Source organism: Myotis nattereri (assembly GCF_964212035.1).
Source record: "Myotis nattereri genome assembly, chromosome: X".
Lineage (NCBI taxonomy): Eukaryota > Metazoa > Chordata > Mammalia > Chiroptera > Vespertilionidae > Myotis > Myotis nattereri.
This window is the reverse complement of record NC_138078.1, coordinates 98417318-98444700: the sequence shown is the minus strand read 5'-3', so window position 1 is coordinate 98444700 and position 27383 is coordinate 98417318. Positions and strand designations below refer to the sequence as shown.

Sequence of the window (27383 nt, the reverse complement as noted above, 5' to 3'; positions counted from 1 at the left end):
ATTGATTTTAGAGAAGAACAGAGAGGGAGAAACATCAATGATGAGAGAGAATCATCGATAGACTGCCTCCTGCACACCCCGACTGGTGATCAAGCCTACAACCCCAGCATGTGCTCTGACCAGTAATTGAACTGTGACCTCCTGGTTCATAGGTTGATGCTCAACCACTGAGCCATGCTGGCTGGGCTAGTACTATCACTTTTATCCTTCCTCTTTATGACTCCTTGAAATGTGTTATGATCACACAACATCCATCTTGAGTTGCATATTTAAAATTTTTTTCTTGCAGCATGGAAATTAATAGTTACTACGTACTTGAGCCTTTGTAATTTGAAATTTGGATATTTTAAGCCTTCACAGAGCAATTTCAAAGCTGAAGCATAAAATCCAGGTCAATGAATGACTGTCTGGTGCTGAGAACAACTGCTAGCACCCCACAAGAAGATGGAGAAATAAGGCATCCATAAAATCTTCAGAAAACAGAAGAATGACCTCGTTACCTTATTCATGCTCTCCCCCGACACAAATAGAAAATGACAAAAATAATATTCTATATAATAAAAGGGTAATATGCAAATTGACCCTAATGGTGGAACTACCGGGACAACGGATCGCTATGATGTGCACTGACCACCAAGGTGCAGACATTCAATGCAGGAGCTGCCCTCTGGTGGTCAGTGTGCTCCCCCAGGGGGAGTTCCATTCAGCCACAAGCCAGGCTGAAGGCTGCGAGTGCAGCGGTGGTGGCGGGAGCCTCTCCCGCCTCCTCAGCAGTGCTAAGGATGTCTGACTGCGAGAGGGTGCAGGCTGGGTTGAGGGATTCCCCCAAGTGCACGAATTGTGCACTGGCCTCTAGTGAACAGATAACAAACTTTCCTGCTACCATTTACCTCAGTTCTGTAAGATATAGTTTGTGTTAATCTTTCACACAGAAGTTTCATTACTGAATCTTCCGGGGTATTGTTTTATAAATCCCAAATCTGTCAGATACTGGTTGGATTCAAATACTAAGGAGAGGTCCCTACTACAAGAAGCTGTCAGGTGGCAGTAAATTAGTCTGAGTGGAGAAAAAGACATTTCTGAGAAGAAAGAAAATAGGATTCTCTTTAAAGGTACCTATTTGCAACTTACTGATGTAATGAATTATTTCAATAAATTCAACAATTAATTTATTGGGTGCTTTCCACTGTTCTAGATGCTAAAAACACAAATAATTATGCCCCAGACCCTGCCCTCAAGGAACATACAATTAATGAGGAAAAATGAGAAAATCATGGATTATAATATTATGTGAAAAATACTGCAAGTAGTATGGACAAAGTACCATGAAGACACAGAAAGGTGGCACAATTCAGCCTAGCTTTGGGTGGGGTTTGGAGGATCAAGAATACTTACTTATAAGTGGAAGAAATAACTGAGTGCTGTTGTGAAAAGGAATAGCAATTAAAGAGGAGTTAGGGGGATGAGAAGAATGGGAGTGGGGATAGGCGCTGAGAGACAATACACTCATGGAGCAACCTGTGCAAAGGCCAAGAGGAAAGAGAAAGGATGCTTAATTTGAGAAACTGCCAATTATCTGCTATGGCCTATTTTAAAAGACTGGAAGGATATATATCAAGCTATTAGCAGTGGTTAGCTCCCAGATTGGGGGAAGGGTGGCGTTACAGGGAGCCATTTACTTTCTAGGTAATTAAATATTATTTATATATACAATTATTATATACTTAAAAATTATAAGAAGTTATAAGAAAAAAGTTTTTATTTTGAAAAATGTAACATGTTTATTAATAAATTATTTTTACAGTAGAGAAAAAATAAAATATATATTTTTTTTATTTTTTAAAAAAATGTATTTTATTGATTTTTTACAGAGAGGAAGGGAGAGAGATAGAGAGTCAGAAACATCGATGAGAGAGAAACATCAATCAGCTGCCTCCTGCACATCTCCTACTGGGGATGTGCCCGCAACCCAGGTATATGCCCTTGACCGGACTCGAACCTGGGACCTTTCAGTCCGCAGGCCGACGCTCTATCCACTGAGCCAAACCGGTTTCGGCAAAATATATATTTTTTAATGTACTATATTCCTACCTCCCAGAGACAACCAATGTTAAAAGTCTGGTGTATACCCTTCCTTCTTTTTCCAAGACACTTGTGCAAAGACACACACCCACACACCCACACACCCACACCGCGTGCGCATACACAGATTCGTACATTTTACAAAAATGGAGTCATAGAAAACATTACATGCGCAAGTTTACATGCGCTTGTCATTCAGTCCCATTGTAAGCCCGTAGACAGAAACTGCGATCCGGTTATAGCACAAAGTCATATAATAGTGGCAAAGTAGGGCTCTACCTGGGTTCTGTCTGGTTTATCCCATAGGATTCAGAAAGCCATCGGAGTTTTAAAGAGACATGATCACCCCTCTGATGATAAGGCAGGACAGAAGGCAGACCTGACATCAAAAGGCTGCAGGAGTCCAGAGAAAAAATAGCAGGAGATGGGGGTTACGATGGTGGTGGGTGTGACTGGCCGCAGATTCCAGACAGTCTCAGGAGTATATAGGGCTGGGATTTATGACTATTACAGTGACCACAGTGCTCAGTCCTGGGTCAGTGGGGTATTAGGCTCTTTTCTGGCCCCAACCTCTTCCCCAGTGGGAACCTGAGGCCGCTGGGAGGATTGGACTCGTCCGTGTTCTAGAACATTCCATTTCTAGGAGGAGCGCGCCCCCCCTGAGTGGGACAAACCTTTGTGGTGGTGAGAGAGGGTGAAGTTTTTTTATACACGATTACAAGTGCTTTGCATTCTTAGATCTAAGTCTTTTCTGACCACTCCTGTCTCTTCCACCTTCATGAGCTTTCAACAGTATAGTGGGTCCCCTGATGTCCTGGGGGTGGGAGGATGGGAAGGATATTCCTGGCGCATTCGCTCCCACCCTTGCTGTCTCTGGAAATTGGTACAGTCCCGGGGTATAAGGCTCCAGGGTTGGGACTCAGCCTTCCTTTTCCCGCCGGAGCCATTGGAAGGAAAGGTACCTTACATCTTTGGGCGTGGTGGGGAAGGGGGCACAGTGCAGAGTCAGCGGGTGTGGTCAGCGGGTGTGGTCCGCGGGTGCGGTCCGCAGGTGTGGTCCGTGTACACTTCCTTTGGCACAGCATCTGGAGAGAGGAAAACTGGTGGGAGGTATCCTGTGTGTTTGGGGGGGAGATGTTTGAAGAGGGGGGGAGGGAAAGCGGATGGGAAGAGCCTTGGGGGAGGGGCTAACTAAAAGGGGAGGCCCTAACAGAGGAAACAACTAGTTGATTTATCCCTGCAGTGCAACCAGGCCCCTAAGGCCCTCTGCTATCATGGCCTTGAGACCCGAGGACCCCTCTGGTGGGTTCCAGCATGACAATGTGGTGGCTTTCATCAACGAGAAAATGGCCAGACACATAAAAGGCCCTGAGTTCTACCTGGAGAATATATCCCTGTCCTGGGCGGAGGTGGAAGACAAGCTCGGGGCTATCCTGGAGAACAGCGCAGTGACCAGCGAGGCCAAAGAGGCCTGTGCCTGGAGTAGCCTGGCCCTGGGCGTGCGCTGTGCCCGCAGGGAGGGCCAGTTACACACTTGCAGGGTGCAGTGGCTACAAGACTTCACCAACCTGCACAAATCGGCCTTACAAGCCTTGGCCTCCAACATGAACGAGCTTACCGCGAAGCACGAAATGGAGCGCAGAGAGGCAGCCTATCAGCTGCAGCTGACGCTGGCCAAACTGGCTGAGGTTCAGAAAGAGAACGAACTGCTGAGGTGGAAGCTTCTCCAGGCTGTAAGATTACCCCACTTGGTACTACCCCATCTTCCCTCCCAGCCCCTCCACCCCCTGAATGGAATTTAACCCTGCCCACTTCTCTACAGGAGATGGCGTCTTCCTGGGAATGGCAGCAGGTTTCAGAGGGGCCAGGCCTGACTACTACCAGTGTGTTTGGGGCAAACGGAGCAGGTGAGGAGAAGACAAGGCGGAGGTTGCTGTTGCTACTACTACTGCTAACTGCTGCTGTAGAAGGAGGAAGACAGAAGGATGCAGAGGGGGTATAGAGGGTGGAGGCGACCTGTAGCTTTGTGGAGCAGAAAACGTACACCTATGGCAGGCAAAGGCAGGGACATCTCAGATCAGTAGAAACAGCCATGCTTTATTTTTCTGGGACTCTCAAGCCTAGGTCCACAGTCTCACAAGCAACCCTTCCTGTCCAGCTCCCTGCCTTATTTACATACCCATTCTAATGCCCCCTTTTCCCTTCCCAGAAGCACCCACACCATCCCCACCATGGGCAGCCTTCACAGCAGGAGCTCCATTTCAGGCTGTCTACTGGGGCCCCTCTATGATGGCCCAGGGAACAGATCCTCAAGAACTCCAAAGAGACCAGAGAGCCTTTGAGCCCCAACAGCTGAGAAGACTTCCAGCATCTCACAGGCCCGGGGATTGGAACTGCCTTTGGTGTAACCCTATGAATTTTTCAGGGAGGGAAATTTGCTACCACTGTGGGAGGGGCACCTGGTTACAGAACCCTTAAATTCAGAAATGTGAAATATAACAGAAATATATCCCTAAGGGATATCAATATTTGGTGGGGGGAGGGGCTGTGTTGAGTGGGGGTAAGGGAATTAGTGGGAGAACAAGACTAGTGGAGTTGGAGGGAGGCAGGGTGGGAGGTGGGAGAGAAATGCTTTGATGATCCTCTTTGTGTTCCAGAGCGACGGTCACCAACCGGTGGTCTGCAGACCACTGGTGGTCCACAAGGTCTGAAAGGTTGGTGACCGCTGGTTTAAGGAAACCTTTGGAGCAGCGTCCACCAACTGGTGGTCCTCAGACCACTGGTGGTCCGTGAGGTCCGAAAGGTTGGCGACCGCTGTTCCAGAGCATAAGTATTTGACACGCCAGAAGTGCTATTTATTTGTATGTATCTCTCCCCCACCCTAGTATCTGAGGGACCTGGTTACCCCTCCCTTCCTACCTAGGCTCTAGATTATTGCAGCAGGAGTGGACATTTGACCCATCCTGAGGCAAACAGATTGTCACACTAGAGAATCAGAAGAGAGACAGATTTCATAGTCAGGATGGTGTTGGGCAGTGAAGCAGTGGGTCAATTGGAGTTGAGGCCAAGGTCAGAGCCATGGACCTGGGGGCCTCAGCCAACGCCTGGCTCTGGTTAAGGGGAAAGTGGAGCCATGTGCTTTACAGAGGCCAAGTGTCTTAGAAGACACCAGTATGACATCCCAGAAAAAAGAGGCACAGAGAAGCAGAGAAAAGTTTATCCTGAGACCCTAGAGATAAAAGAGTGGAGGCCCAACCATTTTTCCGCTTCCTGCCATTGTGCTGTGTAAAAAATCACTCTACCCAGATCCCCTTTTCTTTAAACTAACTGGAGCTGCTTACTCTTCTGTGGAACCAGATTATTTCAAAGTCAGAAATTGGCACCAAAAGAGGAGCAACAAACCACAGACTGTCAAAGAAAATGTCAGAACTGGCCAGGGAGATACCTCAGTGATTGATGGGTGGTTGGGATTCCTGCTCCCAAGAGTATTCAGGGATGAACTGAACAAGAAGCTCATTCATGTTCTGAGTGAGTTATATTAGAAGAAATAATCAAAACAGGCCTGGGGTTAACCCCGCCCCCCTGGGGTTAATTTGGGAGGGGAATTTGGGTACAGATCTCTCAGTGAATTCAGAAATGTGGAATAGAACATATCCCAGTGGGAAATTAAATTCCAGAGAGGGGGTGACAGGAAAGAGGAAGGGGGAAGATGGTCTTCCTCTCTACCTTTCATGGCAATAAGCTTTGTTGAGAATGACTAAATGCATAGTTTATCCCACAGGTGGAAGGATGGTGAGGAGTCACAGCAGAATGAGACAACTGGAGGAGCCCAGGACATCACCTGGCCACTGTGGACCTAGAGACTGAAGTTGTCATGGCCCTGCGACATCTCTGCAGCACCTGCATGTGACTGGGCTATTTCCTTTTGGGGCAAATGTGGATAACCATCAGAATTGGGGACAAGATACCTAGCTTGTACTTATCAGAAATAACCTTGGGCTTGTTTATATCCTTCTAGGGCAGGGCTTCCCAAACTCAGCACTCTTGACATTTGGAGTTGGATAATTCTATGTTGCAAATGGCTGGTACACTGTAGGATGTTTGGCAGAATCCCTGGTTTCTACCCTGATGCCAGTAGCACATCCCCCAAGTTATGACAACCAGAAATGTTTCAAGATAATTACCACATGTCCACTGGGGGGTAAAATTGTTCCTCATGGGCAACCATGGAGGCAATGAAATACTTAAGAGTATTCAGAATAAGTGCCAGGGGAGCAAGTCAGCAGTGCCCAGGGCTGCAGGGGGCCTGTAAGACAGGAGGTAAAAAGTGTTCATTGGGTCTGGCATTCACTTTTGATCTTTGAGCAAATCTGGGTGGGGGAAAAGCAGAAGCCAAACTGACAGTACTGAGGAGAGAGGGAGCAGGAAGTAAGGAAGTACAGTTAGCGAAGGGGGCTCTTCAAGGACTCCTGGCTGTGAAGGGAAGGAGTGATGTGAGATACATAGCTGAGAGGGTTCTTTTGACTATTGGCGAAACTGGAGCCATGGGGAAGGAGACAGCTGAAGAAAGCTTGCAAACACAAGAAATATATAAAAGAATGGGACAGATCCTGCCCTACTGTATTGGATGACTATCTATTCTACTGTTCAAAAATATATGAAAGGTCAATTTTGTTTTTTGTGAAACAAAACCCCCAAAAGTATTGTGTATATGTATGCTATGTATATTAACACGTTGTTTGCGGGTAGTTTTTATCGCGTGCTAACAGGTGGCGCGGGCCATTTTTGCTAATTTTTTGTGCAAATGGCAACGTTCAGTAAAATTATGATAACTTTAGTTTACGTATTTATACGTTACCTGCATTCTACCGCTAGTCTATAAAAAAATGTATTAATACGTGCCCCGCGCTCTACTACACTGGTAGAACGTATAAATACATAAAATGTGTAAACACGTTTCCCGCATACAATGTGTTAATAGATGTTTTGTGTGCCCTATGTTACAGATTTATATTTGAATAAGCAAAAAAAAAAAAGACACCAAACAAGGTATTACCTAGGGAGACTGGGATCAGAGTCAGGGGATGGAAAGTAGGAGTGGATGGGTGCGGGGGTTATAGGGTGCAGTGGGGTTGGTTACAGTAAGGCATTAGGGTGGAGGGATTGTATATCTTCAGGTACTTCTGTGCTGTGTAAAATAAAATAAATGTTCACAAAAATACAGTAAAAGGAAGTGAATTTATTGGCATGAGTAGGTTTAGAAAGGCCATCTCTTCTTTTAGGGCAGAAAGGAAGGAGAGCACACACTGATCTGTGTGGTGAGGTGGTGGGAAACCAAAGGGGCTCCTGCCTGTGTGTTAGTGACATGGACAGATAACAAGACAAGGCACTTGAAAGTGAGTGAGGACAAAGGATCAGGGCAGAGGTGGAGGCTTCTAAGCAGTGGCACTTTGGGGAATAACAGCAGGGGAATGGTTCAGGGAGAGAAAAGGATTATCAAGTTGCATGGAGATGGACAGGACACAACTGAAAGAAAACCAAGGGGGAAGACAGTGGGAGTCTTGAAGTAAAAGGAAGTAAGTCCAGGACCGCACCAGTCTCTTAGGAGTTACAGATTGCCACCCACTGACTACAGCAAAAACAGCACATGCAAATGGGAAGGAGGCAGGAGGGGCTGGCAGGGATCTGATCTGTACCTCATTCCCTACTCCTAGGCTCAGCACATGTTTTGCTGTACTTCTATGGAGAAATTGAGCACTTGTTATACTTTGTTTTCAGGTCCAATCAGCTAGGAGTTGAACTCTAGACATCTAGTGTTTACCTGCAAATACCTAAGGGTTTGAAGGAAATTTCAACTTCAGGTCTTTGGTTTTGCAGTATAGATTGCATAGTGCTTGGCAGAGCAAGTATAGCTGAGACACTGGCAAACTGTGCAGTTGGAAGGACCTAAAAGAGATGAGAAGGCAAAAATAATTTTTAAAAAATAATGCAAACCAAAAATTTTAAAATGCTTATTTTTGCTTCTGTTACCATATTAGTACTAATCTACTTCTTACAAAAATCTTAGGAGGTATTGACCCATTTTGCAGATAAGGGAATTAAGGCACAAAAACTTAAGTAACTTGCCCAAAGTCCCATAGGTAGGAACAGAACACAGGTCAGTACTCAGGTCTGTCTGACTCCAAAGCCAAAGCCATGTTATTATGTGCCAGGCACTGAGGTAACCACTTGACGTACACAAATTATCTTATCTGGTCCTTAACCCAATGACAGGCACTACAATCACCATTTTGCAGATGCTCAGAGAGGTCAAGCTATCTTGGTTGAATTAATGGCAATAATTAAGAATTAGGAAAGTTCAGTAGTAAATTCTCAGTCAACATGCTTGAGAAAGCAGTATTTTGGATTAAATTTTGAAGAGATAAAGGCAATATGGTAGGGGGTAGAATTCCGTCTAAAGCTGATTTTCTGGAAACCCTGAGGGAACCAGAATTCTCTTATTGTTTCCATCAGTGTTTAAAATGTTAAATGTGTTTATCCATTATTTCACTTTAGAATATACAGTTGGATTAAAGCTGTCATAAATTAGTCAAGATATTGTAGTCAAAGTCCTTCATAACTCCAAATCCATGTAACCTCTCCTACCCCTTCCCCTGTAAGTGCCAAATTCTTGCTGCACTTGCCCTCTCCATTTCCCTCAAACACACATACCCCATGCTAATTTCTACCACTATGCTACTGCCCCTGAGGAAATACAACTCTCAGAAAAAAGACTCAGGTTAACTCTCCTCAAATAGATGCTTCTGCCCACTCATCTCCTTCTCAAGGCCACTGCCCCTCAGCTGGCTCCACACTAAAGGAGAGGCACTGTCAATCTTAACTGGAATACTGAGAACAAACTTAAGACCAATAGCATTTTCTATATACCACAGATTTATGTTTTCTTGGATGCTTTAGTCAGTAAGTTAGTAGACATGTATTATGTAACATAGAATCTGTATTATATAAATACTACAGGCCTGATGCATGAAATTCATGCAAAAGTAGGCCTTCCTTCCCCTGGCTGCCGGCACCGGCTTCCCTCTGGCACCCTGGACCCAGGCTTCCCTCCAGCCACTGGGACCTAGGTACCTGGTACCTGGGCTTCCCTCCTAGCCCAGGCTTCATCTGGAAGGTCGTCTGGAAGCTACATCTGGTCTAATTAGCATATTATGCTTTTATTATTAGACTAGAGGCCCTGAGCACAAAATTCATGTGCAGGTATGGTCCCTAGGCCTGGCCTGCGATCAGGGCCATCTTCCCTGGGTGCCCGCAGCCAGACCTGCCCCCCGCCGCCACCCACACCCAGTTCTCTCTTTGCCATCAGGTAATCGGAGCCTGCCAGCCTGGGAAAGATACCAAGAGGTGATCAGTGCGCCTTATAGTGACTGGTTGAGCAGTCATTCTGGTCGTTTGCATATTATCTTTTTATTTTATAGGATAGAGTCCCAGTGCACGGGTAGGGGCCAACCAGCCTGCCCTGATGGGGGCCATGGAATGGGGGGTGGGGCTGGGTGGGGCAAGGGTCCATGGTCCCACGGGGGGCGAGACCAGCCGGGGCGAGGAGCCATGGACGTTCTGGTCTCTGATCATTCTGCCGTTTTGGTTGCTGAGCATTTATTATATAGGATATATAAGCCTCTTTGAATTTCAGCTCTTGACCCTCTGTGAAGGTGCCAAGTCTGGTGGAAAGAGCCCAGGCAACATACACAGGAGTATAACTCTATCCCTTACTAACTTAGAGCTCTCTGAGGCCTCAGTGATGAAGTGTATGTAGAGGAGAAAGACGACCAATTCAGTATTAAACTTATAACCTTTTCCAGTATAGTCATCAACACCAAAATAGCAGAGTCCTCAATGATAATCTTGATGACTTACATACTCATAATAAATACATAATATAGAGCACATTCACAGAGTGATAATAAAGACTAACAGACACACAGGTGTATACATAGTGGCTAGCCCAGTGCTTGGCGCATAGTAAGTGCTCAAAACTGTTAGCTTTATCTGAGTATCTACCTAGGCCAGTGTTCAATATATGATAGTTATTCAATAAATCCTTATTATGTTGGTTGACATAAAATATGGAATGTAGAAATGATTCATTTTATTTATGGACAATGCTAGAAATGATCATGTGCCTGAATACATTAAAAACAACAACAAGGCCCATCATTTTTGAAGACCAAAACACTGGAGAAAAGGCATTACTCATTTTTTAGATATCAAAGCTGGTAGTATGAATGCTAAAGCTCATTCTTCCTCAAATACAAGTAAATGCTGACACTTAAGAGAGACTGACAGGCAGGAGACTGTGACTGATTTTTACACAGAATGACATAGCCAGAATGCCCATTTTTGTTTATTTTTTATTAATCCTCATCAGAGGATATTTTCCATTGATTTTTAGAGAGAGAGAGTGGAAGGAAGGGGGAGAGACAGAGAGAGACACAGCAATTGATTGCTTCCCGCAAAGGTCCCGACGCAGGGCCAGGGATTGAGCCTGCAACCGAGGTGCATTCCCTTGACTGGAATTGAAGCCAGGACCCTTCAGTCCGCGGGCCTACGCTCTAACCATGGAGCCAAACTGGCTAGGGTTCCTTTGATGTACTTGGAAAAATAGAACAGATAGACATCACTGAGGGTCTAAAATGACTTCATAAGAGTCATGTCACCATCTCCCTGTGACTGCAGGACACTGCAGATCATGTAGGAGATGATGGGAAGAGAAGACATAATATCAGGGGCTTCATTTTCTTGCAGACCATAAAAGAACCTCATTGTTGCATCAGCACCTGAAAAGTGACTCAAGAAATATTTTCTCAATACTCCAAGGAAGAAACATGGTGGCCAGTAGGTCTGGAGTGAGGGAGAGAATGTGAGTAAGTAAGGGAGTGAGTGAGTGTGTGTGTGAGGGAAAGTATGATCGATGGATGGCCCGAGAGCCTTGGGGGCAGACGATTCAGGCTCTCCTGGCCAAAAAGTCTCTGCTACCGTCACAGCTACTCCCTAGGCACAGCTCCAGCTTGGAGAGCATGCCACCTTGAAAGGTTTATAAGGTTGTACGTAGGAAGAGGCTGCAGAGAGCAGCAGCAGCTAGGCACAAAGCCTTACCACCATCTGGACTCACCATGACCTGGGCCCAAACCCATGTACATCTCCCTCTGGTGCCCACAGAGGTTACAACCCAGAACTACACATTTGCAACAGACACCAGCGGGGCTTCTCTGCACCTGGTACACTCCGCCAGCCTGAAACCGTGCACCTGACGGGACCCAGCCTAGACATTGTGCCACTGCCATTGAGCCACTGTCCCTGCTGTGTACACAACAACTGCCACCGGTACTGTGCTGCCACCACCACTCTAGAGCCCAGCTTCTCAGCTCCATCACCACAGCTCAGGGGCAGGAACTGTGCTGTAGGGTGGGAGGTGGATGTAGCCTCCCCGACCTATTAGAACTGAGGACCTGTGGAGATTAAATAAAGAGGCTGCAGATCTGTATGTGAGACAGGAGGGCCTGGGACTGAGAGAGGAGGCCTCAAGGGCACTGGCTGTGGAGACTGTGGAGTGGGTGCAGCAGTGGAAGCCTGGGGCTGAAGTTCCTGGATAGAGTCGCACTAGCACCCTGCCACAGTGCAGCCTGGGGAGCTCCTGACCAGTGGGAAGGGACACGCAGTGGAGCTCAGAGCCAGCCTACATTGGAAGGATCTGAAAGACACACCCAACATTGAATTTGGGGGGCCTTCTATTTCTTGGAGGAACTTGTGTGTGTGAGCAGAAAGGGGACTGGACAGTAGGTCAGGAAGATCAGCCCTGCCCACCTGGAACACAGGGGAGGTCCCCTCTTCCCCACCAGCAAAACTAACTCTAATCCTAACCCTAACCCTAAACCTAACACTAACCCTGTAGCTACATGAGGCAAGGGGAAACACCCAGGGGCAGAAAATCTGTGCCCCTGCAGGTGACAGAGAGGAGGTGCCAGCAATCCAGACAGAGCTGAGGCATAGAAGGATAGGAAGGGCCTAGCAACCCTCCTACAAGTCACTGGCACCACTCCCAACATGACTCTGATCAAGCCATCCCAGCCAAGACCAGGATATCACATAGAGCTCAGCTCCACACGGAAGGGAGTACAGCTTAGAACAGAGACAATCAAAGTGTGACACTCAAGGCAGACCCAGCATCTGGGCTAAGGAGTCTGTGCCCACTGAACTACTATGGGCTCAGCTCAGACATCAATCAGGTTGCCCAGGGCCAGAAAGAGACAGTAACTCACATTGACCTGCACAAGAGAAGCTTTCAGAGAGCCCAGGATAGATACACCAAAGGACCAGATTCAGCAACATTAGAGAAAAATCCAGTGAGCTCCACAAATAGTGGACACAAAGGTTTTTCAGTGTATGAGAGTGTGCAGTTTTTGTTTTGTTGGTCTATGTATGTATGAGTGGATTTTTTGGGTTTTTTCTGTCATTAGTTTTTTTCCCCTTTTTTTCTTTTCTTCTCTTTTTTTTCTTGAGTATCTCTAATTTTCTCTCTGATTTTATTCTACATTTTTCTATTCTTATTGTTATTATTAATTTTTCTTATTTTATTTCCCCCTTTTTTTTCTTTTTACTATCTATATCTTATATCCATTATTACTACATTGTAACTCATTATTTTTATACTTATTTTGTTTCCTTTTCTTTTTTCCTCCTATACTAGTTTTTTTGTAAATTCCTCCTTGCTCCCATATATCCATTTTTTATCTTCTTCTTTCTCCCTTTTTCTTTTTTTAAAAATATATTTTATTGATTTTTTACAGAGAGGGATAGAGAGTTAGAAACATCGATCAGCTGCTTCCTGCGCACCTCTTACTGGGGATGTGTCCACAACCAAGGTACATGTCCTTGACCAGAATCAAACCTGGGAGCTTTCAGTCCACAGGTTGACGCTCTATCCACTGAGCCAAATCAGTTAGGGTTCTCCCTTTTTCTTTATAACCCTCTAAGTCTTTGGTAATGTGTCTCTTAGTAGTCTGTTTGTTTATTTATTTCTTTTGCTTTGCTTTCTCTTATTTTTTCCTTCTTAGTCTTTCCTGTTGTTGTTGCATTGAATACCTTGATTTTGATGGTATTTTTGGTTTGATCCTGTTGTGTCTTGTTCTGTTCTGTCAGCATATGTATAACAGCTGGCACAATGACATTGAGGTTAAACCTCACTGGCAGCAAGTTGGAGAAGAGATCCCTCCCACAAATGGGACATCAACAATCAAGTCCAAATTACAAAAGAAGAACCCAAATAACACACACAAGGGGCATTCCTATAGCATTCAGATCAGGTGAACAAAGAGACTGCACCACTGGACCCCTCCAGACATTTTCTACATGAGGCGATCGAACAAAGATTGGGAGACATAACAGTTCTAATTCATAGACGCACATACAGAGAGGCAGCTAAAATGGGAAGACAAAGAAACAACCCCCAAATGAAGAAAAAGAAGGAATCTCCAGAAAAAGAACTAAATAAAATGAGGCAAGCAACCTATCAGACATAGAGTTCAAAGCAATGGTTATAAAGATGCTTAAAGAAATTAGTGCAAATTACAACAGAATGAAAAATGAAATAGAGGCCATGAACAAGAACCAGACAAAAATGAATGATATATTTGACATCAAGAAGGTATTAAAAGTAGACTGGACAGCCGAAACCGGTTTGGCTCAGTGGATAGAGTGTCGGCCTGCGGACTGAAAGGTCCCGGGTTCGATTCCAGTCAAGGGCATGTACCTGGGTTGCGGGCACATCCCCAGTAGGAGATATGCAGGAGGCAGTTGATCGATGTTTCTCATCGATGTTTCTAACTATCTCTCTCCCTTCCTCTGTAAAAAATCAATAAAATATATTTTTTTAAAAAGTAGACTGGACAAAGCAGAGGAGTGAATCAGCTATTTGGGAGATGAGGTAGAAATCAATACACAATGAGAATAGCAAATAGAAAAAAATACTATAAAGCAGGAAGATAGCCCTAGCTGGTTTGGCTCAGTGGATAGAGCATCAGCCTGAAAACCAAAGGGTCCCAGGTGTGATTCTGGTCAAGGGCACATGCCTGGGATTTCAGGCTTGATCCCCACTAGGGGGCGTGCAGGAGGCAGCCAATCAATGATTCTCATCATTGATGTTTCTATATCTCCCTCTCCCTTCCTCTTTGAAATCAACAAATATATATAAAATTGATGGTGAAATAAAAAGCTTTCCAAAAAAAAAGAAAAGGTTAAAGGAGTACATTAACACCAAACCAGCAATGCAAGAAATATTAAAGGGACTGCTCTAAGAAGAAGAAAAGGAGAGAGGATCATAGCCATAAAGAAAATAAAAATGACAATAAATAAATACCTATCAATAATAACCTTAATGTAAATGGATTAAATGCTCGAATCAAAAGACATAGGGTAAATGATAAGAAAACATGACCCATATATATGCGATCTACAAGAGACCCACCTCTAAGCAAAAAATATACACAGACTGAGAGTGAAGGGATGGAAAAATATATTTCATGCAAATGGAAAGAAAAAAAAAGCTGGGGTAGCAATACACATTATCAGATAAAATAGATTTTAAAACAAAGGCCATAACAAGAGACAAAAAAGCCACTACATAATTCTAAAGGGAGTTACTCAACAAGAAAAATATAACCCTTATAAACATATATGTACCAACTACAGGAACACCCAAGTTCATAAGAAATTCTTGATGGATTTTAAGGGAGAGATTAACAGCTATACACTCATAGTAGGGGACTTCAACACCCCAATGACACCACTAAATAGATCTTCATGACAAAAAATGAATAAGAAAACAAAGGCCTTAAATGACACACTAAATTAGATGAATCTCATATTTACAGAACATTTCACAAAGCAACAGAATATACATTCTTCTCAAGCCCACATGGGATATTCTCAATGATAGATCACATGTTAGGACACAAAACAAGCCTATACAAATTCAAGAAGATTGATATAATACCAAGCATCTTCTCGGATCACAATGGCATGAAGTTAGAAATCAACTACAATAAGAAAAAATTCAAAACCACTCAAATATATGTAGGCTAAATAGCCTGTTATTATACAATGAATGGGTTACCAATGAGATCAAGCAAGAAATTAAAAATTTCCTGGAAACAAACGAAAATGAATACACAACCATTTAAAACTTACGGGACACGGCAAAAGCAGTCCTGAGAGGGAAGTTCATAGCATTACAGCCCTATCTCAAGAAACAAGAAAAATCACTAATAAACTATCTAACCCTACAACTAAATGAATTAGAAAGAGAATAATAAGAAAAGCCCAGAGGAAGTAGAAGAAAGAAAATTATAAAGATCAGAGCAGAAAAAAATGACAGTGAATAAAAAAATAAATAAATAAAAAAGTACAAAAGATCAATCAATCCCAAGAGCTGCTTCTTTGTACAGATAAACAAGATTGATGAACTCCTAGCTAGACTCATCAGGAAATAAAGAGAGAGGGCCCAAATAAATAAAATCAGAAATAAAAGTGGCGATATAACAACAGACACCATAGAAATACAAAGGATCATAAGTAGATACTATGAACAACTACATGCCAATAAACTGGACAACCTAGGCAAAATGGACAAATTCCTAGAAACATACAATCTTCAAACACTCAATCAGGAAGAATCAGAAAACCAGAGTGGGCCAATAACAACTGATAAAATTGAAGCAGTAATTTTAAAACTCCCAGTACACAGAAGTCCTGAACCACATGGGTCTACAGGATAATTTTATCAGACATTCAAAGAAGAACTAACACCTATCCTCCTCAAACTATTCCAAACAATTCAAAAGGAAGGAACACTTCTAAGCTCTTTTTATGAAGCCAGCATTATCCTAATTTCAAAATTTTAAAGTGTAGATAGACACTACAAAGGAAGAAAATTACAGGGCAATATCCCTGATGCACACAGAGGTTAAAATCCTCAACAAAATACTAGCAAATTGGATCTAGAAATACATTAAAAAGATTATATACCATGATCAAGTGGAATTTATTCTAGGAATGCAAGGCTGGTACAATATTTACAAATCAATAAATATGATACATCACATAAATAAATTGAAAGATATTTTAAAATCACATGATCATATCAATAGATGCAGAAAAAGCATTTGACAAAATCCAGTATGCTTTTTTGATAAAAACTCATAGGAAAGTGGGAATAGAGGGATCATACCTCAACATAATAAACGACAAATATGACAACCTACAGCCAATATCAGTCAATGGTGAACTAAAAACATCCCTTAAGAACAGGAACAAGACAACAATGTCCAATTTCACCATTCTTATTCAACACTAGAGGCTCCGTGCACAAAATTCATGCACTGGTAGGGTCCCAAGCAGCTTCCGGCTGCCGGGCTGGGTACTCCTTCCCTTCCCCCAGCTGCCTGCCACCACCGCCACCACAACCAGCCGGGGCCTCCTTGCCTTCCCCCAGCCACCTATTGCAGCTGCCACTGGCTGGGCCCTCCTGCCGCCACCAGGGCCTCCCTCCCTTTTCCTGGTTGCCTACAGCAGCCACCAGCCAGGGCCCTGGTCGAACTCCCAGACTAATTCCCAGTCGAGGGGACAATTTCATACTACGCTTTTATTATATAGGATAGTACTGGAAGTCCTAGCCACAGCAATCAGACAAGAAGAGTTAAAAGGCACCCAAATTGGAAATGAGGAAGTAAAACTGTCATTACTCACAGATGACATGATATTGTATATAAAAACTCCACCAGAAAACTACTAGACTTAAATGAATTTGGCAAGGTATTTAGTGTACCAAGTCAACATCCAGAAGTCAATGGTATTTCTTTACACTAATAATGAACTCTTTGAAAGACAGTATAAAAAGCAAACAATTCCATTTACCATTACAACAAAATATTAAGATACCTAGGAATAAACTTAACCAAGGAAGTAAAAGACTGTACTTGGAAAACTATATAACATTGAAAAAAGAAATAGAGGAAGAGACAAAAAAATGGAAACATATGTCATGTTCATAGACTGGAAGAATTAACATCATTAAGACGTCTATACTACCCAAAGCAATCTGTAGATTCAATACAATCCCTATTAAAATACCAACAGCATACTTCACAGAACTAGAACAAATACTACACAAATTTATATGGGACCAAAAAAAAGACCCTAAATAGCTGCAGCAATCTTGATAAAGAAGACTGAAGTTGGAGGGACCACATTACCAGATATCATACTACTACAAAGCCATTATAATCAAAACAGCCTGTTATTGGCACAAGAACAGGCATATAGACCAATAGATCAGAAATTGACCTAGGGCAAAGGAAATAAAGGATAAAATAAATAAATGGGACTACATCAAAATAAAAACCACACAGCAAAAAACAAACAAAATAACCACCATTAAAATGAAAAGGGAACCCACTGTATGTGAGAACATATTTGCCAATGATAAATCTGATAAGGGGTTAATATCAAAAATATATAAAGCACTCATACAACTCAACAAAAGGAAGACAAACAAGTCAATTAAAAAGTGGGCAGAGGACCTGAATAGACATTTCTCCAAAGAGCACATACAAATGACCAAGAGACACCATTATGGTCAATTAATATTCGACAAAGGAGACAAGAACATACAGTGGAGTAAAGACAGCCTCTTTAACAAATGGTGCTGGGAAAACTGGACAGACACATGCAAAAAGAAGAAACTAGACCACCAATTTACACCGACACGAGAATAAACACAAAATGGATAAAAGACTTAAATATAAGGCATGAAACCATAAAAATCTTAGAAGAAAGCATAGGCAGTAAAATCTCATACATCTCACATAGCAGAATTTTTGCTGCTACATCTCCTAGGGCAAAGGAAATAAAGGATAAAATAAATAAATGGGACTACATCAAAATAAAAACCACACAGCAAAAAACAAACAAAAAAAAACCACCATTAAAATGAAAAGGGAACCCACTGTATGGGAGAACATATTTGCCAATGATAAATCTGATAAGGGGTTAATATCAAAAATATATAAAGCGCTCATACAACTCAACAAAAGGAAGACAAACAAGCCAATTAAAAAGTGGGCAGAGGACCTGACTAGACATTTCTCCAAAGAGCACATACAAATGACCAAGAGACATATGAAAAAATGCTCAAAGTCCTTAATCATTAGTGAAATGCACATTAAAACCACCATGAAATATCACCTCACACCAGTCACAATGGTTATCAAAAAATCAACAAACAAGTGCTGGTGAGGATGCAGGAAAAGGGAACACTAGTTCATTGCTGGTGAGAATGGAGATTGGTGCAGACACTATGGAAAACAGTATGGAATTTCCTCAAAAAATTAAAAATGGAACTCCCATTTGATCCTGTCATTCCACTTCTAGGAGTATATCTTAAGAAACCCGAAACACTCATCAGAAAGAAAATGTGCACCCCTATTGCCGGGAGCCGGTCCATCCCAGCATTTGGGTTTTTTTTTTTTTTTCTTTTTAATGCCCGCTTTTAAAAAATAAAAAAGGGGGAATTTGCCGGGAGCTGGTCCATCCTTGCTGTTTCAAGGGACCTGGCATATATGGCATACTGTTCTTAATATGTTTGCTCACCTTCTTGGCACTATGTGTTTTAACCAAGGTCACCTCTCTGAGAAAGGTTGTTTCCCCAGGTAGGGATTTTCCCCTGAAGTTAGGGAGGGAATAAAACCTCTTAACTAAGTGCCAGGTGGGAAATTAATCACTTTAACTACGAACAATCATGCTTAAGCTACATAGTCTTTACTCCCTGGAATGGAGATAAGAAACGCCCTAACCTTTGAAATAGAGATTGATAGGATTGGAATCAACTGGTATAAATACAGATGTAAGAAGACAGAACGGAGAGAGACAGAAATTGGCACAGAACCTACACAGAACGTTCTCTAGAGACAGAAGAACTTCGCTGGAGAGAACATGGCAAAAGATCCTGGACAGAAACTGGCATCAGAACCTAGAGACAGAACCTAGCGAGAGAACATGGCAAAAGATCCTGGACTGAACCTGACTACAGAAATTGGCAAGAGAACCTGACTAGAACCTGGTGACTGAACCTGGCTGGAGAACCTGGACAGAACTTGGCTGTAGAACCTAGCGAGGGAACATGGCTACAGAACCTGGCTGGAGAACCTGGAGAACCTGGCTGGAGAACCTAGCAAGAGACCATGGACATAGAACCTGGCTGGAGATCCTAACCAGAACTTCGCTGGAGATCCAGACCAGAACTTGGCTGGAGATCCTGGCTAGGCTGCTGATCAACTGAACGCTGTCTCCGTGTCATTCCTTCTTCGCCGACTCCATCCACACCTTTGGGGACCCCTGGACCCGCTGGGGTTGGACCCCAGCACCCTATGTTTATAGCAGCACAATTTACAATAGTTAAGACTTGGAAACAGCCTAAGTGCCCATCAGCAGATGAGTGGATAAAAAAACTATGGTACATTTACACAATGGAATACTTTGTAGCAATGATAAAAGAAAGAACTCTTACCAATTTCATCAGTATGGATGGACCTAGAATGTATTATACTGAGTGACATAAGCCAGTCAAAGATAAGTATCACATGTTCTCACTCATATATGGAATCTAATGAACCCAATAAACTGATGATCAAAAATAGACCTAGAGTTAGAGAAGCATGAACAGACTGTTGAACCTCAGGAGGAAGGCAGGGAGAGTGGGTGGGAAGAGGTCAATCAATGAACTTCTATGCATATATTCATAATCCATGGACACAATGGGGTGGTGAGGGCCTTGGGGGGCGAGGGGCGGGAGTAGGCTGGAAGAGGTTAATGGGGGAAAATGAGGATCTATATAATACTTTCAACAATAAAGATTTTTTTAAATGGGATCTCTTACCCTTTGGGACAGCATGGATGGACCTGGAGAATATTATGCTCAGTGAAATAAGCCCATCTGAGAAAGACAAATATCACATGATCTCACTTATTTGGGGAATCTAACGTATAAAATGATTTGACCAACAAAATAAGACCTGCAGCATGGAGGTATGGAACAGACTGAAATGTCTTGATGTGGGGGTGGGGGGATGAAGAGAGATAAACCAAAGAATTTATATACCCATTAGAGGCCCAATGCACAAATTCGTGCATGGGTGGGGTCCCTCAGCCTGGCCTGCAATCGGGGCTGATTGGGGCGGCGGGAGGTCGGCTGGCTGTGGGGAGGGGCCGTGGGAGGTTGGCTGTGGGAGTGCACTGACCATCAGGGGACACCTCCTGCATTGAGCGTCTGCCCCCTGGTGGTCAGTGCGCATCATAGTGACCGGTCAACCAGTCGTTCGGTCGTTCATTCAGTCACTTAGGCTTTTATATATATAGACTAGAGGCCTGGTGCACAAAAATTTGTGCACTCGGCGGGGAAGGGGGGGGGGGCCCTCAGCCCGGCCTGTGCCCTCTTGCAGTCTGGGACCCCTCGGGAGATAATGCCCTGCTGGCTTAGGCCTGCTCCAGGGTGGCAGAAGGCAGGCCCAATCCCTAGGTGCAGCCCCTGGTCGGGCTCAGAGCAGGGCCGACTGGGGTGTTGGGGCGCTGCCCCCTGTCATGCACAGAGCAAGGCGGATCGGGAGGTTGCAATGCCACCATCAGTCATGCTCAGGGTAGGGCCAATTGGGGGGTTGGGGCACCGTCCCCTGTCACACTCAAGGCAGGGTCGATGGGGAGGTTGCGGCGCCACCCCCTGTCACGCACAGAGCAGGGCCGATCAGGGGGTTTGGGCGCTACCCCCTGTCACGTTGATCCCAGTGCCGGGAGGCCTGGCGGCCCTGCTGATCCCGGTGCTGGGAGGCATATTACCCTTTTACTATATAGCATAGAGGCCTGGTGCACGGGTGGGGGCCGGCTGGTTTGCCCTGAAGGGTGTCCTGGATCAGGGTGGGGGTCCCCACTGGGGTGCCTGGCCAGCCTGGGAGAGGGGATGATGGCTGTTTGCAGCTGGTCACACCCTCTTCAGGGTGGGGGTCCCCACTGGGGTGCCTGGCCAGTCTGGGTGAGGGGCTGAGGGCTGTTTTCAGGCTGTCGGGTGACTGAAGCTCCTAACCGCTCCTTTTTTTCTTTTCTTTTTTTTTATTCTGGGCCAGCTTTAGCTCTGGCTCCAGCTCTGAGGCCTCTGCTGCTGAAAGCAGGTATCTGGTTTGCTTGTGTTCTATAATCGAAACTCTGTATCAACTCCAGCTCTGAGATCCCAGCTCACTGAAAGCAGGTTTCTGGGGTTTTGTTTAGCTTCTATATTTGTTACAATGTTTCAAACTGCCAGCTCAGAGGCCGGAAAGGCAGGCGGGGAACGTTGGAATCCGCCGTCACTGAAGCAAGCAAGCCTCATTCATGTTCGCTTTAAGCTGCCTGGCTGCCGGCCGCCATCTTGGCTGGCAGTTAATTTGCATATCTCGCTGATTAGCCAATGGGAAGGGTAGCGGTCGTACGCTAATTACCATGTTTCTCTTTTATTAGATAGGATATGTGTAGCCCATGGACACGGGCAATAGGATGGTGAAGACCTAGGAGTGTGTGGGTAGGGTCTGGGTGGAGGGGAGTAAAGGAGTAAAAGGGAGACATCTGGAATACTATCAACAATAAAACAATTTTTAAATGTTTTCATTTCAGCATATGTAAACCATAGTATTTCTGCCTGGATAGCTTGTTTTAATAATGAGTGGAGCTTCTTCATGGTGATAGGATGGGCAGGTATCAGGAAGGAGGACCTGGGGAACAGGTTTTTCCTCACAAAACTACACCAGAGGGTCTCTACTGACTTCCTCTCCTGGGGGTTAGCACTAAGATCCTCTTCCTCATCACCTACAAGGTACTGAAGCTCAGGAAACCCATCAAGAATGAACAGAAGCTTCTCTGAATACATAATAACAACATCCAGGATTAGTCCATCCACATCTTGAAATTATTAGTGATCAGGTTAGCAATATGGCTTATTTATCTGCAGTTTATGTATATGAGATATTTACACCTGTCTGGAATAATCATTCCTGTTTCCCAGTCAAACATGAACCTGTGTACCACAGCTGTTTTACCAAACCCAGCACATCCCTGAAGTACCACAGTTTAGGATAAGCTGGAACATTCTTCATCAGAATCAAATACATGTTCCATTTCAATGAAATTATCTTGTTGAGGAATTCTGCGTGGTATCTTTTCTGATATTATCATGTTTTTTCACAAGCAATCAGGACTTTATATGCTTGTCATGGTGATAACATTTATCAGGTCCTATATTGGGGTATTTTTTTTCAAATGTTTTCTAAATACTTCCTGGTAATCAAATGAGGTGACACCATAATACTTGACAATAATACAAAAAAAAAACTATAACTAATACCATGATCACCACTATCTCCAATGGAATGTCTCAAAGGCTCCTCAAACTTTACCTCTAAACCCAAGTTTTTTAAAAAATATATTTTTTAATTGATTTCAGAGAGGAAAGGAGAAGAAGAGAAAGAGATAGAAACATCGATGGTGAGAGGGAATCATTGATCAGCTGCCTCCTGCATGGTCCCTACTGGGGATTGAGCCCCCACAACCTGGGCATGTGCCCTTGACTGGAATCAAACCCAGAACCCTTCTACCAACTGAGCCAAACCAGCTTGGGCTAAACCCAAGTTCTTGATTTCTATGATGCTGCCCCCCCCCCAAGAAAAAATATCCTCCCCAGGAATCTCATCTCAGTAAAATTGTATTACCCAGTTGCTCAGAAAAATGTCAGAAGTCATTCTTTTTTTCCCCGTTGAATTCTCCACATCCAATCAGTTAGCAATGCCTATCATTTACACTTCTAAAATAAGCCTCCAATCCATTTATTTTTCACTACATCCTCAAATACTACCCAGGTACAATGCACGATCAACTCTTTCATGAGTGAAGAAGCCTCCTGATTATATACTCTTGCCTATCTATGGCTCCTCTCCTCATAGCAGCCAATACGATCTTTAAAAATATCAGTTACATCATGTCACTGCCCTTCCCAAAGCCTTTCAAGACCTTTACATTGCACTTGGTATAAAATCCAAAATCTTTAACTTATCCTACAAGGTGTGCCATGATCTGGACCCTACCAACATCCCCTCCCCAGCCTCACTTTATATCACTCTCCTTCTCAGTACCTACCTTAAAACCACACTGGCGTACTTTTAGTTTTTCACAAATGCCATCTTCTTTCCCACTTCAGGGCCTTTCCACCAGCTATTCTTGTTGCCTGAAACACTTCCTCCTGCTTTTCCCATGAGAGTTCATTCTCATCCTTCAGAACTCAATGTAAACATCACTTCATAGAAGAGGACTTGCCTGACCACCCAATTTTAAATTTTTTTTAAAAAAAATCTTTATTGTTGACAGTATCACATATGTCCCCTTTTTTCCCCCATTAACCCCCTCCAGCCCTCTCCCGTCCCCACCCCAGGCTTTCACCACCTAATTGTCCGTGTTGACCACCCAATTTAAAGCAGATTCTCTCTACTATTCTCTTTCCATTTATCACAATTTATAATTGTCTTCTTTATTTTTTCATCATCTGTCTTTTCCACTAAACAACAATCTACATAAAGCAGGGACCTTACTGTCTTCTTCACCATAGTACCCCTGAGTACCTAGCATGGTACCTTGCACATAGTTGACAATCAATAAATATTTATTGAATATGGCTATAATGCTTTCAAGTTAAAGACAAGTCATTTAGCCCTGGCTGTGTGCCTCAGTTGGTTGGAGTGTCATCCCCTGCACCAAAAGTTTGCAGGTTCAATTCCCAGTCAGGGCACATACCTATGGTGCAGGTTCGATCTCCAGTCCAGGTTTGTAGAGGAAGCAACTGATAGATCTATTTCTCTCTCTCCCTTCCGCTCTTTCTAAAATCAAACATATCCTCAGGTGAGGATGAAAAAACACACACAAGTAATTTACTGCTGCCTATTCTATTACATACATTTCTGATTTAGTCCTCACAATAATTCTGTAAAGTACATTTTATGGTTGAGGAAATTTAAATTTATAGCCAGAGTTTTAAGTTCTTGGGTGTGCAATCTGTGCACAGATCTTATGCTCAGAAGGGCCCATGCTTGATGTAATGCTCTGATGTTGCTATCTTGAAATTCTTAATAATTTTTTAACAGGGGTCCCTGCTTTTCCATTTTGTACCATACCCCATAAATTATGTGCCAGTCCTGCTTACAGTATTAGGTAACTTGTCCAAGGTTCAACAGCTAGTAAGTGGTAGAGACTTAAGATTCAGGTTTGTCTGAATCCAAAGTCTATGTGTTTAAATACTATACTACATAGCTCTTCACCTTCTACAACCAGAAAAGAACAATCCAAGGAGTCGGTGATTAAGTTCAGATTTCTGGTAAGTGAATGTCTTAAGCTAGCATTTCCCAAATAAGTGTTCCTTGGAACACAATTTTGCAAGATATTAATAGGAGAGCTGAAAAACTGTGTCCTGTGGTCAAATGAGTTATCCCCTTTTATTAGAGTTTTTCAGTGCATATTAGCATATGAAAGGCTCTGAGATGATCTACAGTTAAAAAAGAAAAAGGCTGTTTAATTTTAATTAATCTGGCATTTTCTGCTCTTAAATGATTACAGAACCCATTTGTAAAAGCACAGTTTCTAACTCCTGGAGAACAGTGTTCAGTAGAACTCGGTTTAGAGAATACTGATCTAGATGTGTTGGCAAACGTTTTCTGTGAAATTCCATAAATAGTTTAGGCATTTTGGTCTCTGATGCAATTTACTCAACTGCCATCTTAGTGTGAAAGCAGTCATACACAATATGTAAATGACTGAGCATGGCTGGCTCCAGTAAAACTTACTTTACAAAAAGGCAACTGGCTTGATTTAGTCCACTAGCTATATATAATGTGTTGACCTTAATTTAGATTATTCCAGAAGCAGACCAGTGAATTCTGGCCATAAAATTCCATACAACTGGTGCTTGACTACCATCAGTAGTCCTCCCAGTACTCAAATAACTATGTTATGTGATATAAAAGTTCACCCTAACCAGTTTGGCTCAGTGGATATAGCATCGGCCTGCAGACCAAAGGGTCCTGGGTTCAATTCTAGTCAAGAGCATGTACCTCGGTTGCAGGCTCCTCCCTGGCCCAGGACCTGGCTGGGGTTCCTGCAGGAGGCAACCAATCAATGTGTTTCTTTCACATCAATGTTTCTCTCTGTCTTTCACTCTCCTTTCCACTCTCCCTAAAAATCAATGGGAAAATATCCTTTGGTGAAGATTAACATAAATAAATGAATAAATAAATAAATAAATCCTACCTGTTATGAAAGCTTGAGACTTCATCTTACCAAAAAAGATCAATGATTTTTGCCTAATGAATATGGGGGGACAAAATGGGAGAAGGGTGGGTATGAGCAGCCAGTTCATGAAAGGTACTAGTCCCAAGACAGAAAAAAATATTAAAACAGATAAGACATCTACCTGTAAGCTTCTTCCATGAAAATTAAGCCAGAGAATTTAAAGCAGCTGTGGGAGACAATATGGGGGTTAAGAGTAACACAAATACATCTTAATGCCAACACATGAAATATAAAGAAATTTAGCCACACTGGAACAGCCATTCATACTGTTCCCCAAACACAGATACAACTAAGAAAGTAAGTCACCTCACGTCTATTCTAACTTACAAAGGTATTTTATAGCTAATGTCCAACATACAGTAAAATGTAAGAACTTCCCACTTAGATATATTTAGGGTACAAACGTTTAAAGTTATATGATCAATAAGGAAAATTTCAGGTATTAACTTAAAGGGGCATATATTATTTGAAGAGACTATAGGGTGTCCCAAAAATGTATCACACACTTTGAATAATTATAAAGACAGTGTTTATTAAAATACATTTCATTTGCAAAATTGAGCTATCAGCTATTAAAGCGTGTACACATTTTGGGGGGCACAATGTAGTTCTGGTATTTTACTTTCCACTGAATATTAGCCTACTGCTTCTGTTGGAGCTTTGGTTGCAACTAACTTAATGTGAAAGAATAAGGCATTGCTGATGTTAGTTTGAAAGATATAAACAATGACCTACATTCAACTTAATTGTACCCACATACTCAATCCAAACACTTACGTGTAAAGGTATACAGATCAAAATGCACAAGTACATGCACACATACTCATATTCCTATAGCCTTTAGTATTTGCACACATTTAAAAGCAAGACTGAGACATGTAGTTGGCAGAAGGTGTGACTAGGTGGATGGGAGAAAGCAAAGTCTGAAGAGGCAGATATTAGAATATAACAGAAATGGGCAGGCAGGTAAGTGGTATGTTGAAGACAACCAGTTTCTATTCTCATAACTAAACATTCCTTAGAATTCAAGAATTAGCCACATGGGCAAGGACTTCAAGCAATCTTCACTCTTTGTTCTGTTTCCTATAAAAATCTGTGGTTATAGTAAAGGGAGAAACTTAAGAGTCTTTTATAATTATAAATGTTTTGGGGATTATGGAAAACAGTAGAAACCACAATTGCCTCTTCTCCTGGTGTTTTTTTTTTCTTTTCACATTTGGGAAAACACAAAATTGTGGAGACATTCTCAAGAGATTATTAATGGCTAAATACTGTATCCATATAATGTCTTAATATGCACACACCTATACACTTGTGACACTATTTTAAATATTCAGAAAAATCCCAAAGTCTATGAGGAGGAGTAGAGGAAAGAGAATGAACAGGATTATCTAAATTGTATCTTCTCTTACCTCATTCAGTTACTCACCTTCATGTTCAGATAATAATCTCCAGGTACAAGCAGATTCCATATCTTCTTTTCTTTTGACTGTTCATCCTAGCATATCATGAACACTGTAATCCAAAACAGAAATGATGACTATATGGCCTAGTGGAAGCCTGGAGTAAAAATACAACTAAGGCACTACAGAATTGGGGAAGAGAGAAGGCCCAATAAGCAAGTGGATAGCTGGAGTGGAAATGGGGGGATCACATGAAGATAGACCAAAAGCAACAGTCTTTAATTTGAACAGAAGAAAAAAAATAAAAGGATAGACTGTCTGCAAACTGTTATAGAGTATAGGTATTGGTAATGTTATATTGGGCTCTGAATTGGGTTACTAAGGGAAGTATAGGATTTATGGAGTATACCTCTAATGTTTGAGGACAGGATAAGA

At 42.8% G+C, this 27383-nt stretch overlaps 1 protein-coding gene and 1 pseudogene across 2 annotated transcripts; one reads left to right on the top strand and one right to left on the bottom strand.

The window, feature by feature from the left end:
* Positions 1-269: 269 nt before the first annotated feature.
* LOC308511771 (NACHT, LRR and PYD domains-containing protein 3-like) lies at positions 270-27042 on the bottom strand (annotated as a pseudogene). Its single transcript has 8 exons — positions 26975-27042; positions 24812-24888; positions 21782-22521; positions 10736-10983; positions 10340-10481; positions 7939-8028; positions 862-1057; positions 270-470 (listed from the first exon to the last, which is right to left on the bottom strand). The product of its transcript is annotated as an NACHT, LRR and PYD domains-containing protein 3-like (transcript).
* Positions 3357-4084, top strand: TEX13B (testis expressed 13B; the record flags this gene model as incomplete). The annotated part of the gene is made up of 2 exons (XM_081081007.1): positions 3357-3815; positions 3905-4084. The coding sequence occupies 2 exons, from the start codon at positions 3357-3359 to the stop codon at positions 4082-4084; spliced, it is 639 nt and encodes a 212-aa protein (XP_080937133.1).
* Positions 27043-27383: the final 341 nt, after the last annotated feature.